This window comes from Contarinia nasturtii, unplaced genomic scaffold, assembly GCF_009176525.2.
Source record: "Contarinia nasturtii isolate CC-2019 unplaced genomic scaffold, AAFC_CNas_1.1 Cnas_scaffold_78, whole genome shotgun sequence".
Taxonomy (NCBI): Eukaryota; Metazoa; Arthropoda; class Insecta; order Diptera; family Cecidomyiidae; genus Contarinia; species Contarinia nasturtii.
Genome location: NW_022197436.1, coordinates 3,039,507 through 3,059,451, shown reverse-complemented (window position 1 = coordinate 3,059,451; position 19,945 = coordinate 3,039,507). Strand labels below are relative to the sequence as shown.

Here is a 19,945-nt window from a genome sequence, read left to right as displayed (position 1 = left end):
AAAACAACCAGCCATTTAGTTAGAAATATCAAATGCATGTTAGAAATTTGACGGAGAGAAAGAAAAAACCGACTTACATAACGGAACAATATAAAAACGAATATGATTCACCCAATCTGGTGGTCGTACACCAAGTAAATCAACATAATGCCGTAATACTGCACCCTGCAACCAATCGCCACCAACCAATAATACTTTGATTGTTGTTGGCGGTTTTGCCGTTGAATTGCAACTGAAAAACAAAACAAAAAAAAATCGAGAAAATTTACATCTTAAATTCACATCGAAAGAATCACCGATCGATCTTACTATTTATGAATTTTATTCATAAGCGCCTGCAAAACGGCACGTACTTCGGCCGTATTTTGTGGTGAAAATGTTGGTCGAAGTGAAGCTGAAAGTAGCGGTGCTAGTCGTTGCATTATAACGGTACTATGTGATTCAGGCGGTCCAAAAATTGACAACACATCGGGTAAAACGGCTTCTTCGGTTGAAAATGTTCGGGTTAGTTGATCCAATAATGATTTTCTTGGTTCAACATTTGTTGGCGATAAACATGACTCTAATACTGATTTAAGTGTTGTTGCTTGTTGATCTGCTGTTAAACTAAGCGATTGCTTCTTTTTGCTGTTCGGTGTATTGCTAGTCGCGCGAAAAAGTTTATTCCGTCGCTCTGTAATGGTTTCCTTTTCACGTGGTGGACTATTTGTTGCATTTGCTGATTGTTGTTGCGATGGATCAGAGTTTTGCCCTTCTAAATCAGTACCAGCAGCACCCTCATTACCTGAACTGTCGTTCTTCCAATCGCCTTTCTCTAATGAAACAAATTCACAAAATCCAAAAAAAAGAAAACAAAAATCAAACCACTGTTGAATTGAACTTTTGAACAATGAGCCCAATCTGTATGTGTGATAAGCAGTTTGGTGGGAAAATTCTTAAAAAAAAAAACAAACTCAACGAAAAAAAGGTGTTTTTTTTATTGGAAGTTCAGTTGAAAGTCAATAAGAATTAAGATTAGTAAACTGCACTCCAGTGTTATATTATTACTTAGTAAAAGACATGAGTGAGGAAGAGGGGGCATTGCATTAAGTATATCAAACATTTTGAGGTAGAATTGCACTGTTCGACAGAGAAAACAAAAGAAATATAACAAGAAAAATAAATTAAATTGTGGACAACATTGTAGACGTTTATGAGGAGTATTTCGTATTCATTCGGCGATAAAAATCGGTGACGAAATTCCAACCGAACTAATTTTCATTCATGCTTGAACACAAAAAGAGTGAGAAAGATACTTTTTTTTCACGTTACAGAATGAATTCTATTACACACACAATGTCGGTGATTTGTATAAAATGGATATAAATATAATATATGGTTGTCTTATCGTAATGTCAGTGCAATGAGATCATGCAATTTTTTTTAATTTTTTTTTTTTTTCAAAGGTGAAGAAAATAGAAGCAAATGTTCTAATCTAGAATTTCGAACGTAAAAATATTTACCTATGAAACTACAAGATTTTTAAGGTTGCCTTTTTTATAACAAACATCCAATAGGAAATTGATTCGATGCAATTTTTTTATATAATTATTTTGAATATACAATATAAAACTGGGAGATGGATCTCAATATCGACTTGGCTTGTAACACACATAAGTCTGCTGATTTTGAGAACCATCTTAATGAGTAAGAATATTGTGATTGTGCTCAAGCATACCGTGTGACTAATTAAATTTAACCGAAAATTGCATGCAAATTCTGAAGAAGCCTATTCAAATGAATCTTCCGCACGATTCATTTTGCTTTTTGGGAAAATTTCAAATGTACTCAACAAACTATGAATACATATTTCTTTGTATAATATAAGTGTGAATATGTGTAATTTCTAAGGTATTTGTGTGTGTGTGTGTCTGTGTGTGTGTGGTGCTTTGAATTGTGAAGGATAGAAATTCCATTGTTTATTTGAACAGGGGTTCATTTTGATGAATTTTATAATTTGCAAGTGGTGGGTTTTGTTAACAAAAAAAAAATTGTAATTGAGGGTGATATTGTGCGAAATTTCCTTTGGTAGGTTTTCTAAATGCATTCCCATAAGTTTCCGTAATGTTTTTTTTGTGAAAGATGTCGTGTGTCTATTTTAGACAAAAAACGGTTTTGTGAACGGTTGTTTAATTTAAAATGTATCATAAGACAGTTAGAGGGTGAGATAGAGAAAGAGATTTTTTTTGTGTATGTGAGAATATAAGACAGCGAAATAAAATTATATTAGTAGTTTTTAGTAAAAATGGTGTGTAGGTGTGAGTCAAAAGGGGGATTTAAAAAGAGTTAATCTAAATTAGATTCAACATTCATTTATGAACATAACAAACCTGATGTGATTGAATTAGCACTTTTCTTTTCGGCAAGTCCATCATATTTTTCGGTTGTGTGTCGGTGATTAATGCCTGTATATGAAATTGATTTCGTTTGGTTTTGTTCTGTTTTTTTTTTTTTTTGGTTTGGTATGATTTGGTTTTTGTTGGAGGTTTTTTTTTGTTTCATTTGTAAAAGCCATGCACAATTTTAGATATACATAACACGAATAAAATGAAAATAAAAACAAAATCTGTTGATATGTATTTGTTTCGCCAAATGTGAATATCGAAAGAAAAAAATGATAAAATGTTCGTAATTTATATGCGAATACATAACGATAACAGCTATATTTTGAATTTAAAACAAAAATAACGAAAACGTTCTTGTTGTGTCAAATGTATAAAGAAATGCAATTTATCATCTACAAGAATATGTATACGGCGAACAAAAGACATATATAGCATATTTCTGATCAAATTGTCGCTTTGATAATTCTTAATATATATGTAATGGATGTAATAAATATTTTTGATAATTATAAGATGAAACTGAAAATGTCCAACTCAACTGAGAGACAAATGCAACATATACTACTTAATTAAATGGATACTGATTCGTTTTCGTGTATCGAACATACTCTTGTTTGTTGTTATTGTTATTTATTTCTTGACTTGTTAGTTAGTCGCATACAGTAGTGTTCGTTCATTTGAATGATAACACATTTTCATGCTCATTGCTGAAATTGCATTCTTGCAAGGGAGAGAGAAGAATATAGAAACAGATTGGTTGACAGAGCTTATAAAATAGATGTGCACATACATCGTGGAAATTGGAAACGATTGCACAAATCAACTGCAGATTCTCTTTCGCATTTCAAATATGTTTTCTCTTAATTAAATCATTGTATAGTATGCAGTTTAATTGATGGCATTTAGTGTAAATGTCAATGGTGCCACCAAACGGAGAGCTCTTCACCATTCCATGCAAACAATATATATCTTCGTGTCGAAAATGAAAATGATATGGATATTCTTAGATGATCAATGAACAATGTAACTCATATTTGAGACAAATAGAGCATGTGTGTGTGTGTTTCTATTTCTGAAGAGAATTTTAATTTTCATTCGCAGAAGAGAGAACTTGAATGATAAGCGTGCGCTGAATGGAATTTTCAAATATTTTGTTCCTAATTTAAATTATCTCTCAACTTTGACATTTCAAAGTGCGTTGGCTCAACCATACAAATTGAAAGAAAAAAAAAGAGTGGTTGTTGCTGTTGTTGATGATGAAGAAAGTAAATTAAAACCAACCCATTAAATTTTCGTGTAGCATGTTTTTTGAATTGGTAAAAAACGGTCGCAATGATGGTTTTGGTGTCGATCCAACCGATAAACTGTCCATATCTGGTCCAGAATCATCACCCTCACAACATGACAACGAATCCAATTCCTGGAATAATGCATCCAATTCACGTTCGCCTCGCAATGCTCCCGGCCCACGGGAGCCACCTCCTTCCAATTCATCTGGCACTTTAAATCGCTTTAACAATGCGATGATTTTTTGCTTGAAATTTCTTTGCTAAATTTTTGAAAAAAAATTCATCTCAATCACTGTTTTTCTCCTTTTTTTTTTTGTTCATTTGGTTATATACTCACGTGACTGATTTTGGCTCGTGATGTGCCTTTAACTTTAATATTTTCAAATTCACTGTCACTGTCAGCTGGATTGGCTCCAAGCGCGCCATCATCCACCTCACCATCGTTTTCAACTTGATCAATTTTACGATATTTACGCAAATCACGTTTCATTGCATAACCACGTTTTGCATCGTAACCGGTGAGATGATCAGCACTCACGCCTGGCCCATTTCCGCTTCCATTATTTGGATCGTATTCGCCTGAACTAAATTCAATTTCTTCGTCTTCGTCGGAAAATTCGTTAACACGATCTGTTCAAATGAAGTTTAGTATATATTGTATTCATATTTTTAAATGTCATATCTACAATATCTTTAAACAAAATTCAAATCACTTTTCGAGCTATTTGTCAATCTCATAATAAATCTATTTGACGTGAGAAAAGATCGAAAATGTGAAAGATATGCCGATTGAAATAGATGTATATACAAACCTGCTAAAACAACGCTATTATTATTTTTATTGTCATGATCCACGGGTATCGATGAAACACGATCTGCTCGTAGTGTGGCAACGGTGCATCCTTGACGCCCGGATTTGCCGCTTGCGGTTAATTCAACAGTCATATCCATCGATTTTTGTAAAACCGCATCCATTCGGATGATGCCTTCAGCTAACGTTTTATAACCCAATATTGTTCGACTTTTATACTTTTTACGCCTTTGCAACAGTATCTGTAGTCTGTGTGAAATCAATTTCGGATTAACGATTAAAACGATTGAAATACATTACGAATAAGATAGAGCAAACATAAACTATGCCATTATTTTTTTTTTTGTTATACATTGCACCTTGGCTACATTTGGTTCGTGTTGCGTGCAAACCATTCGAGGAAAATGGCACGCTCTCAATGGGAGACAAGAGAGAGCTGAATAAATACAGTTTGATGTTGAAAATAGTACGAACCTGTTTCCATCACGTTTGATAAAATGTGGATATTGTAAGCTAAAATGTAAATCTAGATCAGTTTCGAAGAATGATGATGTGCCGCTACCGCCAATACTGCCAAATGATGTGTTGTTTACATTGCATGCGGCCAATGATGGTGGAGCACTGCCTGTCATACTACTACCAAATCCAACGCTATTGCTACCCGTAAGAAAAGTCTGTGGCACTGGTATTTCATGAGACCTTAATGTGCGTTTTGAGCTTTGCATTTTAACAGCCAACGATAATGATGTTAGATCCGAAGGTAATGGCATCATAAGCGTAAGTCTTGTTATCGACAACGAACATAATCTGCAAATGGATAAAAGAGAGAAAGTATTAGTGGACGAGCTAAAACAAAAATATATATAGTGATTTCATGATGTTTAATAGATTTTTGCCAGGTGTTTTTGATCTTTACAAGTGTGAAAAAAGACCAACGTAGAAAGTTATTTTTGTTCAGTTTGAATTTGACGGCCAATAAAAAAATGCTTTTATTCCGTATTTTTTTCCCTTGAATTGTCTGAATGTAACAGTACTTAGACATTGAGAACATGAGTTCAATGAGTAAGATGAAATAATCCGTGTGAAGTGAATTACGTAATCTTCTGCATTGAAATATACAGTTTGATGTAAGAGTCACCATGTATAAAATATGATTGCATTTTATAGATTAAACGATGTGAAATAGTAATTTATTTGAGTGCCTGTGTGATCTGTAGAACAATCGTATGGAATGTATACAATCATTGAATGGAATGAATTCTCTGCGGGTGCAAAGTTCATTATCGTGCACAAACAGAGTAATTTACGATTGCCATTCAATTCACTTAGTTTAATTTGATGGATATATTGCTCACTTGCATAATAATCCACGTTCCTAATAAATTCAAGTCCAGCTAGATGCAGCAACAGCAACCGTAATAATCCTTGCACAAAAACAATGGCTCGGGAGGAATATATTTTATTGGAATGTATCGGTTCGCTTGTTTTAATGTTGTGCCACAATGTTGTTGGGTGTTTTTTTTTTTGGTATGTGTAAGCATGCGAATACTTGTTTTTGTTTGCAGTGTCATCAGGATATAAAACATTTATTCGTATTTTGGTTTGTATTGAAAGCGAGCATGCTTGAAAATTACCAATTGTTTGGCCACCGTAAACAAACAATTATCGACCTATTCAAGTGTTCAGTTTAATTCATTGTTTGGTGTTGTCAGTCGATTTTCCATGGGACTAAGTGAAAATAATATTTCACGCCTGATGCACTTTATTTATGCGATTATTTTCAAATGAACGAAAAAAAGCCATGCGACTTTTTACTATCGTCCAACTGGGAAAACATTTTTACCCATTGTGCGCACAAAAATAATGGAACAATGAGAACCATAGCTGGGCAGACTGAAAAATTCACGGGGGATTGGGGGGGTAATTTTCTCAAAAACTCCTAGCAAAATAGGAAAATTTCAATCTATGATTCAAAAACCCTAGCAAAATGAGAAAAATTCTATCCAAAATCATGAATTTTGTAAAGAGGTAACGCAAAAATTTGATGCCTCAGGAGGGGGTAATCCTCCCCCTCCCCCCTGTCTGCCCAGCTATGATGAGAACTGTGCGCATCGCATCGTTGAATATTATAGTTTTTGGTCATCATAGAGAAAGTGAGATAGAAATATATTGCAGTGTGCATTCTGGTATTTATTCTGGTGTTGCTGGCATAAACAAATACATTGCTTTTGTGCAATAAAACTCAACGCTTCAATGAAAATACCACAAAACTTGGATTATTATTTCATGTCTGAAACCGAATTGTGCCAATAAAATTAAATCAGTTTTTGTTGTAGCTGTTGCTTTTTTCGTCGATGGTTATGCATAGGCTTGTCGGATTTTTTTCCTTTTGGTTTCTCTCTAAACTTTTTTCTTAGATCGATGTATCCATAATTTGAGTTTTTAAATTGAAAATACATAAACATTTCGAAATATGACATCGGTAAAAAAAATCTGACGAAAAAAGACGTACAAAATCCAACAAGCCTAGCCATGAATGCGTTGCATTTTCGCAAGTTATTTTGATGAATTGGCTTGTTTTCTCTTGTGCAATACGCTTGGCCAAATCGAAATGATGGTCACGAATACAAATTCTTCTTTCAATTGCATGTTAAAGATTTCATTGTAACTATTAAGAATTTTAATGCATCTCAAGAATAAAAAAGACTGTTGGCAGAGATAGGAAAAAGAAAAATAGAGAGAAAGATATCAAAGAGAAAATCGATCCGTTATTCGCGGAATTATATTTTGTTTATGGTCAGTGATTGACACGTAAACAGAAGCATAAAACTATTTCCAATAAAAAGTGCGGCAGAATTCGATTTTGTGAAAGGGCGTATCAAACACCCACCAACATTACATTTTCAGTAATTTATATAAAATGGCGTTGCAGTGCCACTTTGAACATATAATCAAAGTACATTCATACTGATGATTCTCTGGAAATGATTTTTTTTTAATGCGCTTGATCATTGAAAGATTTCATGCTGTTCTACATTTTGATTATAATTTCTATCGAAATAGAATTTCTTTGATACTGGCGAGTCTGTCCAATCAAGTAAGTATTTGATGGGAGAAATCAAAGTAAATGGAAAATTTTCTTTAACGTCGCGTCGAAATAGAAAAAAAAATATCCCAAGACAATTTGACTGATTTTTGTTTGTATTATTATTGCCGCGAGTATTTTGTGTTTATTTTTATAAATCTTTTGATTATATTTACGACGGTTTCAATAAATTCTCTGTAAATCATCTCGCTTGGTGGTGGTTTTTCGCAATAAAAACGCATTTTGGATTGAGCATCCGACTTCATTTCATTTCTCGCAACACTGACGCTTGATAAAGATGAAATCAATTCCTTCTTGGAATGTCGAACTTCATTTCATTGCTATGTAATGGCATTAATAAAGAACTCAGACATAATTCACTTGCACGCTCGTACTAATGAATAATCGAAAGAGATAGAAAAAAAATACAAAACCTGACCAAAGCTATCAACTTTCATAAGTAGAACAATAGATCAGTTATATACCAAACTATGGTGATACCAAAAACAACATTTGTGTTGAAATAATAACGTGATAGCTCACAATGATTCCAGGCCCATATTGTGTATTGTGCCATTGTTCAATTTAAATAATTGATATTCTATGTGAGTGTGTGTGTAATGTGTATTATGCTAGTTGTCGCGAGTACTAAACGTTATGAAATGATAATTGAATGCGGTATCGTATTTCAGACATGGAAAGCCAACGTTCGTCTCGTGAGATGCAGTGCCAGTCGTATGTTTGACAATTGATTGTACGTCGATGTGGTGCACGTCACAAATTACATCAAATTATCTATATATTACATACGCATCTTATCGTTTATTTATTTTCAATTTTGTTAGCTCATTTGATCTTTTTACCATTACACTTTTTTTCCTATTATTTTATTTGCGCACAATTTGTGTTTGTTTTTGGTTCATTGTCTGTAGCGCAGGGCGCATAACTCGGCATCGATAAGCACAAAGAATTTAATTACTACATAATTGATTACGGTTAATATTGTTGCTTGCTCGTTCGATGTAATAATACTAAAATGTCACATATCTAAATGCATATATACGTGTGTGTGTGTGTGTGTGTGTGTGTGTGCGCATGTATATAAATTGCTCGATTCCAATGCACCAAACAACAATTTTATGGTGATATTGATAGCGGTTTCTATTTTATTTTCTTCATGTCGTTAAAATAATAATATAATTTTTCTACCGGTTTCTTTTTTCTTTCTTTCTCGATGCATATCACATCAGTGGATTAAATTACGCCAGAGCACAAGCGCCAACAAGCCATAAACGTCCAAAACATTGTGCGCTTCAATACAAATCAAATTGAATGATAAATTGCATTTGCCATTGAGGAAAATGAAGAAGTTAAAATATAAATCAAGATTGAAATTGAGACAAAGACAAAGAGAACCAAACGAGAGAAAAAAAAAATAAACCGAGAAAGAAGTTTATCTTGATTTGGATGCGAAATAAGCTCGCAACATAATTGTCTGCAACATTCTCTATGTGTCATTTCGTTTCAAGACAAACCGAAAGAAACTTGAACTTCAGTCTTGATGAACTATGTACAATCAATGTATACAGATGTGTGTCAAAAAATATAACATGCCTCATAATACAGTGAATCTAATTTTTTTGATAGACAAAATAACAAGCAAAGTAAGCAGAGAAACTCTCCACTAACATAGGATTCATATACGAATGGCGTGTGAGTGGAGTGTGTCATGCAAAATGTTGTCTACCAAAAATATTAGATTCACTGTATATGGGTAAAGTGGTTGATAAACCAAATATTTGTTGTTATTTACGATCGAAGCGTGTGGACGCAGTCCAGAGACGATCTTTTTTGGTTCTCAATTTTGATCCGAGGGGATTCATCTTTTTCAGGGATTATAAAGACTTACACCCCTCTCCAAAAAATCTTTGGCTTCCACACCTTTATTTACGATTTCCTAAAGATTCGATTAGATATTTATCGTTTGAATCAGTTTATTTATTTTTCGTAGTATATTTCATTATTGATGTAATTGTAATTTCATTTGGTCACGAAACAACAACAAATACACATGAAAATGAAACAACACCATGTATTTAACATCGATTGATAATTTGTCATACTTGAAACAAATGCGTGCACTAAAACAACAACATCCAAGTCATTTGCGCACAAACAAAATCCAAATTAAGTCCATTCACAGATAAAAATCACTTCGCTCGTCATGACTTATATGAATCTCAAAAACCAGTTCAAATGAATTCCAACTCTAATTGACATGGCCGAGATGTTGCTGTTTTCATTCCTTTTCAGTTTTATCTTTCTTTTTTTTTAATATAGTATAGAGTGAGTGTTCAACTTGAGAACGAAAAAGGAGATCTAAGTTGGTGAACTTCAATCAGTGTTAAATTGAGAGAGAAAGAGAGAGACGGAAGAATCAGTGAAATGACAAACGATCTTAGATGCATGGTACCGAAGGTATTTTTATAATGCTTAACGAAACAGTAGCTAGTGATTCTATATCGATCTATTTTTATCAGCGGTTAGTCTCTTTGTGAACGAAATTTTACACAGACACACATTATATGAACATAATCACGAGAAATGTCTTGAATTCCTTTTGTTGGCAGTTGTTGTTTATCTTTCGCTTCTTATTCTGTTTCGATTGTCTTTATTTCATTCGACGGGTTAGCTGCGCTGAAATGCAGCCGCAGAAACATGCTTGAAAAAGAAACCGTGAAATATTCCATACTCAAAAAATGTGTCTCTGCATCTCTTTTCAACCGGTTGTTTTCTTTTTATTGCAGTGAAGAGTTTGACATGGGTTTACCAATACATACACTGTTCAAGTGGAAATATTTTAATACCTTGGAGAGACGTCAATCGATGCAGCATTGTGTAAGAGACCGATTCACTCTCTCTCAGCTGATGTACAATTCATTCTTGCAAAATATTGCTTTGCTTCGTCAACTGCATTGTCAGTGCAACGCTGTGATGATACGTTCGACTCCCCGGCAGTTGTAAAACAAGCAATCAGATGAAAAGCCATGCTTTGTTATCTCTTTCCGTACAATAAGCAAGCAGTTTTTTTTTATTTCACTGACAGCAATAAATGAGTAATGGCTTCAAACTCGAATTCGCCGAAATGTACATAAATTTCGGAGAATTCGTGATTAAAACACCCTGTTATCATTTTGATTTTGGCATCGTTCGTTTTATTCGTTGTGTTTACTTTTTGTTTAGAGTGTGTGCACAGCATCACAACATATTGTGTCGCATCTCATAAAAGGTCACAAAAGACCGAATCCAAAATGAAAAGATCAATGTGAAAAGGCAATTGAATCGATATACGGACACGATATACACACAAAATGCGTCTCAACAAACAAAGCAACCAATTGTTGTCACATATATAAAGGGCCAAAGAGCAAGAGACACGAGCAAAAGATGCAGTGAAAACTGAACTATATTCGCGTGTTTGATTCAATGATTACGATTATTTATGCGTTTATATTGCGCCCAGACTCTTCTTTCATGATCGTGTCGTCGTTCTTTTTCATCATCATCATCTTCTCGTTTCTACACAATAATAGCCCATCTTGTTTTCATATCGTACACACACACACGCGTGCGCGCCTAAATGAAATGAGAGACATCTTCAAAGTGTGTACACATGCATATCGTATTACATATTTATGGGTGCTGAGCTTTCAGTATGTAACTAAGTTCTTTTTGATGACGTTCGCTTCGTACCGCCTTCATCTCTCGGCTCAAGTTGCAATGTAAATAAAAAGACTGAAGATGAACGGTTTTCTTCTTCTTCTTCTTGCATTTAAGCAGCAAACGAATTAAGAACATTGCAAAACATTATTTAATAAAGCAGTGCCAGAAAATATAATTTTATTCATAGTCTGAATTTTAGACGATGGAACATGGATGAAAGCATGTTGATTACACATACTTTTCATCTTCAACATTTTCGCTTTTCTTCCAAAACTGACTTTTTTCACTTCGAAATTTTCAGCCATAATGGAATTTACGCGGCTTGGTGTTGTCTGAGCACTTTTTGTTCAGCCATTTAGCCAACGTGTAATAATCATTTGGGGTGACTGTGCATGACACAGTTTATAATCCATTTTTTGAGATGAGTCGCACACATTTTCAATGTCTGAGATCTTTTGCAATTGACAAACTTATATACAATACAATTTAATTTCTTCTAATTTAATTTTTCAGATTAAATGAATGAAATTCTGAAGTTCACCTTTCGACAACATATTTTAATGAAAACAAAAATACACCTAAAAATCAATGCAAAACGAACAGGTTTTTGTAAATCCATGGCGACATGTGCAAGATTGAAAAATAATACACTTTTATTCACATTATGTGTTAGTTTGAATGTCATTTTGAACATTATCTTGTTCGCATAAGCATAGAACCAAACATTGCATCGGTAAATTAAATTGAATTCAATTGCAAAAATCAAGTCTTTTCTTTAAATTCCATGCACTTTGCCATTGCTTTTGTTGTAGTATAACTCTATTATTGTGTTATGTGAGTTGAATTCATACGTGTCTGTCAAAATACATTAAAATAGAATAATACATACGCAACTTTACCGTCTGGTACGTAGAAACAAAGTGGGATTCACTGAAAACGCTTTGGATATAGAGTAGTATGGAAAATCTTTTTTTATATGTATAAACGTAAGCAAAGGGTATGGCTTACTGTGATGACGTAGACAAAAACCTTACGATTCTTTCTGAATAAAATCTTATAATTCTATCAGTAACATCAAACAAATATGAAATTATTTCCCTAGGTGGTGTTATGGTTTGGCCATCTCCAGTAAGAATCACGTTTCCTTCGATGTATCATATTTTTTTTTCAAAAATTAAACTCGTTTTTTACGATTGTGAGCGGAACAAGGAACAAGATCCAAAAACAAATTTCTACATAATTCACTCATATCGTAGTTCTTGAAGCTGCTAAATTCGAGAAAACTAAAAAAAAATCGAATGAGAGTTTCAATTTGTATGTTCCATCAAGTTTCCCTTTTGTGACAACAGAAAACATGTAAATTTCACTGAAAATATATGTCCTTTGAAATCGTTTGAATTTCGAATTATCTTGCTCTTGTTTTTTTTTTTGTGTTCATCTGACTTGTGGGCCATTAATTAAATTTTCTTCTCTTTCGTCGAGCAGCTCAAAAAAGACACCAAAAAAAGAGTTGTTGGAGTAAAACGATATTTTTTTTGTCACAGGCTCTCAGTTCGGATTCGCATTTTAATGAAAAACGTGTAATGAATTCCAGATTGTCAGAACACTGTAATAATGTTAAAAGAGTAAATGAAATTCAGAGGATGCTGAGACACGTTCCGTTTTTTTTTTAAATGTAGCATTCATCAAACGTCCTTCTTTTTGTTTGCAAAATTCGTTTTTTTTTTTGTTGTGTCACTGAAAAATTTGGAAGATTGACGAAGGAAAAACTGGGAAAAATCGACAGTAAAGAATTTTCTCAATAAAAATGGCAGAAATAAATGTGCTTATCATCTGTGTTCATTTACCATCCGTATAAATAGATAGGTAAAAGACTAGAAAGTGTATTAAAAGATGTGTGTGTGTGTATCACTTTCGAATGGCGTCAAGATGTTGCATTTTTTATGTTCATTTTCTCTTTATTTCTTTCGTCCTTTTTATAATCAATCAAATAAAAATCACTAAGATGGCACCATTTAGACGGCTCGTCTTGTGACACATAGCATACATATAAACAGGGCGTCAATGCATATTATCATGTTGTTAAATACGCGTGTTTTCTTTTACATTATTTCTTATAAGCCGTTGTCGATGCGATCGATCGTGTGCTAGCCAAACATACATTTTGCATTTTATAGCATCGTAAAATAAATCAAAGTGTGAAAAAAAACGAAATGCAATCGCAATAGAAGCAAATGTATATACACTGAATTAATACAGCACGAGAAATAAACTAATTCAAACATCAAAATTGTTCAAGTTGAAAGAGAAGCAATTAATCACAAATTAGCATCTGGTTACAAAATGTTTCTCTCGCTCTTGTCGCTATTTCTTTCTTTCTTTTTGATCGACGTCTGTTCAATGTTTATATAACGGCCGTTGTGTTGATTTCGTTTGGTGTTGTTTGAGTGTTGAAAATGATGGGGTCACATGCAAATTATGCACTTCAAGACTTCAACTTTTGAGAAGAGAGAAAAAACACACGGTGTTTGCTGATTTTAGCCCAAGAACGTCGATTCAAAAACAATGAATGTTAATGATGACAAAAAAATGCGCTTTGACCATGACAATAGATTGCACGAATTTTCCTTATGATCACTTGTTCAAATTAGACCTGTAAAAATATCCGCGCATCGATCGGCGCGGCACAAAAATCGAGACCGTATGCAATCTCTCTTTCTTCGTTCGCTGAAAGATCTCTTGTAAAAATTGACATTCAACAAATGCCACACATTTGTATATACGTTGATTATTGCAACGAATGCACATTCCGACGTTCAGATACGAATATGAATAATTATATACAGGATTTAAAACCAAACATTGAACAAACATTTTTCTAGTACTTTCAGACCAAAAGGAATGTTTTACGCCAAAAAGTAAATCGGTTTGAAAGCTCGAGTAGTTTGAACAACACTTGAAAAACCAAATAGCATTGAAAAAAAATGTGATATTTAAATCATTTGAAACAAACCGTTTTTTCTAATGTTGTATTACAAAGTTCAATTCGAAAGCTGACATTTGTTCGAAAGGAATAAATCAGCGATGTTGAAACTTGTACATTTTTTTTGTGACAATTTAATTAAACCGTGTATGAGTGTATGTGCTTTCGTAATAAAGATGTAATGCAATTATATCCAGAGAAAAACAACAAACCTTCAATTTGTATTCTGAACGTGAATGGAAAGGAACTCATTTTATACGAAATTTTCGAACATAAAATCTTAGAAAACCGTAATCTTCTCTTTGGTGAAATACGAAAAAAATATGCTTTGTTCAAAAATTGAGCGCGCAACTGTGTTTAGTATATACATTTCCATTCATTGGATTGCATTTTGCATCCGTTGTCGTTGTTTACTACTGCTACTTGGTTACTGTGGTTATATACATTACGCCATCAAGATTTTATGGGCCACAAACCAATGATAATACAAATTGGGACGGACACATTGGTATTCAAGTGGTTCGATTTACATTCTTACCCCAGTTAATAAAAATCGCGTGAACTCGCGTCTTTAGACTTTTCAAGGACAACCAAAAACATGTTGATCCACAAAATTGCTTCGGATAATCGTCGTTTTATGATAAATATATATACATTGAGTGTACGGTATGTTTGCATGTCAAAGCAATGACGTATCGAAATTTTTATGTCAAAATTATATAGGGAAAATACGATAAATATTAGGTTTTTCATTTACTTTTTATTTGTCATCAATTGTAGCTCTTTTTACTATGAACTTATGTTATTTGATTTTGGTATTTGGTAGCATGATTGGCGCCGAGTTTGCTTATTTTTAGATATACACACAACTAATATATCCATTTTCATATTTATATTCATATTCATAAACTATTCATGACAATCCCCAAAACTAATGCTACAATGGTATATGTCCCGACAGTGGTTGATTTTATTGAACCGAACGTATGCAAAACGACGGTCGTGTCACAAGTGTATTGCGGTATGTTGTTGCTAAGTTCACATTTTGGCGAATATTGTATGGCAACAAATTGCAACTGTTGCCGTTGCTGTTTTTGTTACTGTTGTTGTTGACAAACGATAGCGTGCTTCATGAAATGATCAATTGATGGTTGTCATTAGTATGAAAATAAACATTTTTCTTTGCTTAAATTAACCGAGAGAATAAGCAATGCTTCAGTTTCTAGTACACTTCAAACCACCCACGAATTTAAATCACCTATTATCGTGATCGACATAATGGTAACGATTTTTTTTTTCGCTTTTGCAGAAAAAGACCGTCAACATCCCCTACGGTGACAACGCACACAGTTTGTTAACACAATGTTGATAAAACTTTAATTTTGTCGTAAAAAAGAATGTTTCATCGTCAATCGTATTACTTTCCAAATATAAGATAACATCGGATTTAACCGTATCAGCTTTGTATGAGCTTCTTATTCGGTTGGAGGAAGGTGGTGTAACATAATACTTGGATCCTTCTTTTTAGAAGTGGACGAATAAAAAGCTATATCTTTCAAGTGTAATCGTTCGTTTCGATTTGCTGTAGACATCTATTCATTAATTTATCCGCACTTATCTCACTAAAGTATACTCTCAAGACTAAAAATAGCCAATTGTGATGAACGCAACAAAAAAAATTATCGAACAAAAAGACGCAGAAGAACAAAATAAATCCAAAAACGCACAAAACCGATTCCACATTATCATATTGTGCTCGGCAACAGTGTGTATTTTAACGATTTATTCGGTCGCTATGGACGCCATATACAATGAAAGAGAAAAGTGTAAATGAAATTCAAAGGTAATATTAATCTTTGGCCAAAAAAAAAAAAAAAACACACCAACAGCGTTGATCGCAACATGATACCAACGAAAGCACTATTATCTCTTTGTTTTGAATGTGTATAATCATTTAATTAAATAGAATTTGCTTTCCCCATAAAAAAAATCACATTCAGTCGCTTTGATGCTGAATGTGCAAATGAGGTGCGTGTGTGTATATAGCGACCACCTGGCGATAAAAAAAAAACATTTTTCATCGTATCACACGATTGACGATGCCACTGTGTAAGTATGATCCGAAAGTGAAGAGTCACTTGCGCTTCGAATTTTTCTGCCTTGTGTTGACCTTTCCTTTTTATTCCTTTTTCTCTAATCTCTTCTCGTTTTTGCTTACTTTGCATAGAAATGCAGCTTCATTCTTTTTTTTTGCTCCAATTTCAATAAGAAGAATTTCTATTAATAAGGAAAATAATCTTGATCGTAGAATATTTTCGAGATTAACGCTATTTCTGTTTGGTTTTTCATGCAATTTAAATTGGAAATTCATTAATTTTGATTGCGAGAAGACTTGGGTGGATCATCTTCAAGTGCAGTCTCTCTCTCTCTCTCTCTCTCTCTCTCTCTCAAAATAGAACTGTGCTGATTTAATCATTCCGATAATCGTTTAATTTATTTACAATTCTTGGAAAACGTGGCAAAGAATAGAATTACTGCTGAAAATCAATGCAACGATGTTCGAACTTTTTTCCATAAAATATTAAAGAGCTACACAGTTAGTCTGTTAATCAGACTAGGGCTTTTGGATCTACTTTCTCTCTGGTTTTTAACTCCAACGCCAAAATGTTGAAATTTTTTATGGATTTTCATTCAAATTATGGATGCAGGCATACGGCGGACACACTACAATTGAAAATAACGAATGTGTCTTGAAATCTGACAACCCTAAATCAGACGTATAATTAACATGCAAATGATAAACATCTAAAAAAAAATAAGAAGAAAATAAATTTGTATTCAGTTCATCAAGCAAAATAATTTTCCACATTTTAGAAAGATAGATTATGCTAATATTTATTTCAAACGCTCCAAATCTCATTTAAAAAAAGGAATCAGAGTACCACCAATGGGTTTCCCAGTCACTCTTTGATCATTGTCAGACTCGATAAAAAAAAGCCCAGACACAAAACACACAGTGATAAAAAAAACATATTAAATGGCCAAAAATTCAGTTTGAACATTTGAGTCAGCGTTTTCACTTTTCTTTCATCTCATATATCTCAGATCTGAGAACCGAATCGCACCATTATAGTGCAAATAATATCATCATTATACTTGGGCCATATTGTCGTGATTTTTCACGAGAATCGTGGAGAAAGACCTCAAAAAATGAAAACAGAATTTGAAAAAGAGACCAATTTAGTTCTTTATTAGCGGCACACACCGATTTTTTTGTATGTGTTTTAGTAATTGTACAACCAATATAATAAAGTTTAACATTTTTGTTCAGTGTAGTAATTCATTTTGTGCACGCAGCCATTCAAAAGTGAATCTAACGAAACAGTTATAATCACTGTCACGAGAAACGGAGAAAGAGTGAGCGAGAGAGAAAGCAGAAAATATAAAGTGTGAAAAAAAGTGAAAGAAATGGAAGTGACATGGTGGAAGCATAGAAAATTATGCTGTAAACTAAGCAATGTTTTAATATTAATGCTCTTTGCCACTGATTATTTGCGCTGTATGTTTTTTTTTCTTCAGCTCTTCAATTTTGTACTGGTGTGTTTCTGCTGCTGGTTGTGTATTTGTCTATTGCGGCGAAAACTCATCGACCTAAATTTTGCATTCATCATTTTGTCGACGCAAAGTACTTACGCCATATTTCCATGCGAAGCAATTCGCACGATGGGAACGAAGAAAAAAGCGTTCAAATTATTATCTTAATAGATGTTACGCTGAGCACAGTGAAAAAGAAAAACACACACACAACCGTCATACTTTTTGTTTTGCAAAAGACTATTCGCCTAGAATAAATGCAACGGTGGCATCAGCAACGATAAAAAAAACGATGTATTTTTAATGGAAGACATTTCGTGGTGTGGGAGAGTTCGCGAATGTAACGATTCATTGTGTGTGCGTGTGTATTTCGAATTCGTTTATTTGAAAGAAATGCAGATAGCATTTTATGTAACAATAACGTTTACCACTTTTGCCTTTTCACGCTTCCGACTTCGTATCACAGCATTTTCATCTTCGTTTTCTTTTTATTTTATCGTGCAATCTTTATTCCCTGCATTCATAGTCGTATTTTTATGTTTCTAGCTTTTTTTGTCGTTAAGAAAATTCACAGGAAATAAAAACCATGTCTACCGTTTCTTCTCTGGGCTTTTAAGATGCATGGAAATGATAGAATTGTAGAATAAATATATGAAATGGCAAAGAACATTTCTTAACATTAGTACTAAGTTATTTGTGGGCTATTTGCTACGGTGCTGTTCTGTTTCACCAGAATAATGTTTCGAATATGCTTTTGTCCCCGATGACATTGCAAGCACCATTACAGAATAATAATAACATTTCACACACATTTTTCAAGCATTTTGAATGTATTCTTTTTCCTTTCACTTTTTTTTTCGCATGAAGAGAAGACCGACTTCCTCTTTGCTATGACATCAAAAGAACAAAACATTAACTTATTCGCGTTTGAGTACCGAACTAATTACGATAACACAATTTGCATGGAAGCAAACCCATTTTCATGTGGTGATGAAAATAATCAAATGATCAAAACTGAATTCGGAATTTTTCCGCGGAAATCTGAACTTTGAATGCACAATAGAGTTGGTATGCAATTCACCCAAAAGAAAGAGTAAATGACTAAAATAGAAACACTTACACATTCGCAACCATGCATTATACACATTTGAATTAGATATCATCCGATAAATTGAAATTAGATTCCATCGAGGTCAACAACATCGCCAGCGTTCTATGAAAAACGTTCATGAAAAACGTTCTTTATACGTGTTCATTGAAAATGAACGTGAATAAGTGAGCGTGTGCTCAGGCGGGGTCAAACAATTTTATCAAACGAACATTCTTGTTGTTCGTGTCAATCATTGACTCAATTCCAAGTGCATATACATGTATATCTCCATCGATTTGATATAAATGGCATTTCATTTCCACATATCGATATACAACGTACTCCCATATGTGGTCATTACATCTCTGTTCTCAAATCATTAACTTCAATTTTTATTTGCTTAGCGACTTTCGTAGCAATGAAATGTGTGATTTTTCACAATTCAACATATATATATTAGCACTAAACGGTGTAAAGACAAAGCAAACGGTTCGAAAATGGTTCGAATGTGCATGAGCATTTATTAAATGCCATTTAAAGAGAGAAATTAATTCACGTCGAGATATCTTGAGAGGTAATAATGATTTGTATTTTCACTTTAATTCCCCTGAAAAAAAGCATCAACATACATTTGGCACTCGCACAGCGATTTGTTGTTCCGTTTAAAAATAAAAGCACAGATTATGATCATTAACAGCATTTAGTATCGATTTCATCATCTAACTCTTTGAGTTGGTAACGTAATTAAAAAGAGGCCCTCTCGATTTTTTTGATATACATTTTACACAACCACAACAATTTCAACGTACTCATTGTGCTCGATCTCGGTGTATGTATAATGCAGCATATAAAAACAGCTGTGTAATCGAATACTACGCCGTTGAGATTCTGCCAAAGTAGGTGGAATTAAAATAAGTAAACACACACACACACACACACAGAGAGAGAGAGAGAGAGAGAGAGAGAGAGAGAGAGAGAGAGAGAGA

General features: G+C 33.6%; 1 protein-coding gene across 2 annotated transcripts in view; it reads right to left on the bottom strand.

Annotated features, from left to right (window-relative positions):
• The window catches only part of LOC116338677 (phosphofurin acidic cluster sorting protein 2), a 49,331-nt gene that overhangs the window by 3,864 nt on the left and 25,522 nt on the right, over window positions 1–19,945 (bottom strand). The window contains exons 2-8 of one of the 2 annotated variants that reach the window (XM_031764091.1): window positions 4,959–5,291; window positions 4,486–4,733; window positions 4,011–4,303; window positions 3,666–3,933; window positions 2,370–2,444; window positions 310–814; window positions 78–232 (exon numbers count right to left, since the gene is read on the bottom strand). In XM_031764091.1, the coding sequence (XP_031619951.1) occupies window positions 78–232; window positions 310–814; window positions 2,370–2,444; window positions 3,666–3,933; window positions 4,011–4,303; window positions 4,486–4,733; window positions 4,959–5,291 (1,877 nt within the window). The remainder of the gene's footprint in view (window positions 1–77; window positions 233–309; window positions 815–2,369; window positions 2,445–3,665; window positions 3,934–4,010; window positions 4,304–4,485; window positions 4,734–4,958; window positions 5,292–19,945) is intronic. The other variant, XM_031764098.1, reaches the window with a different exon arrangement.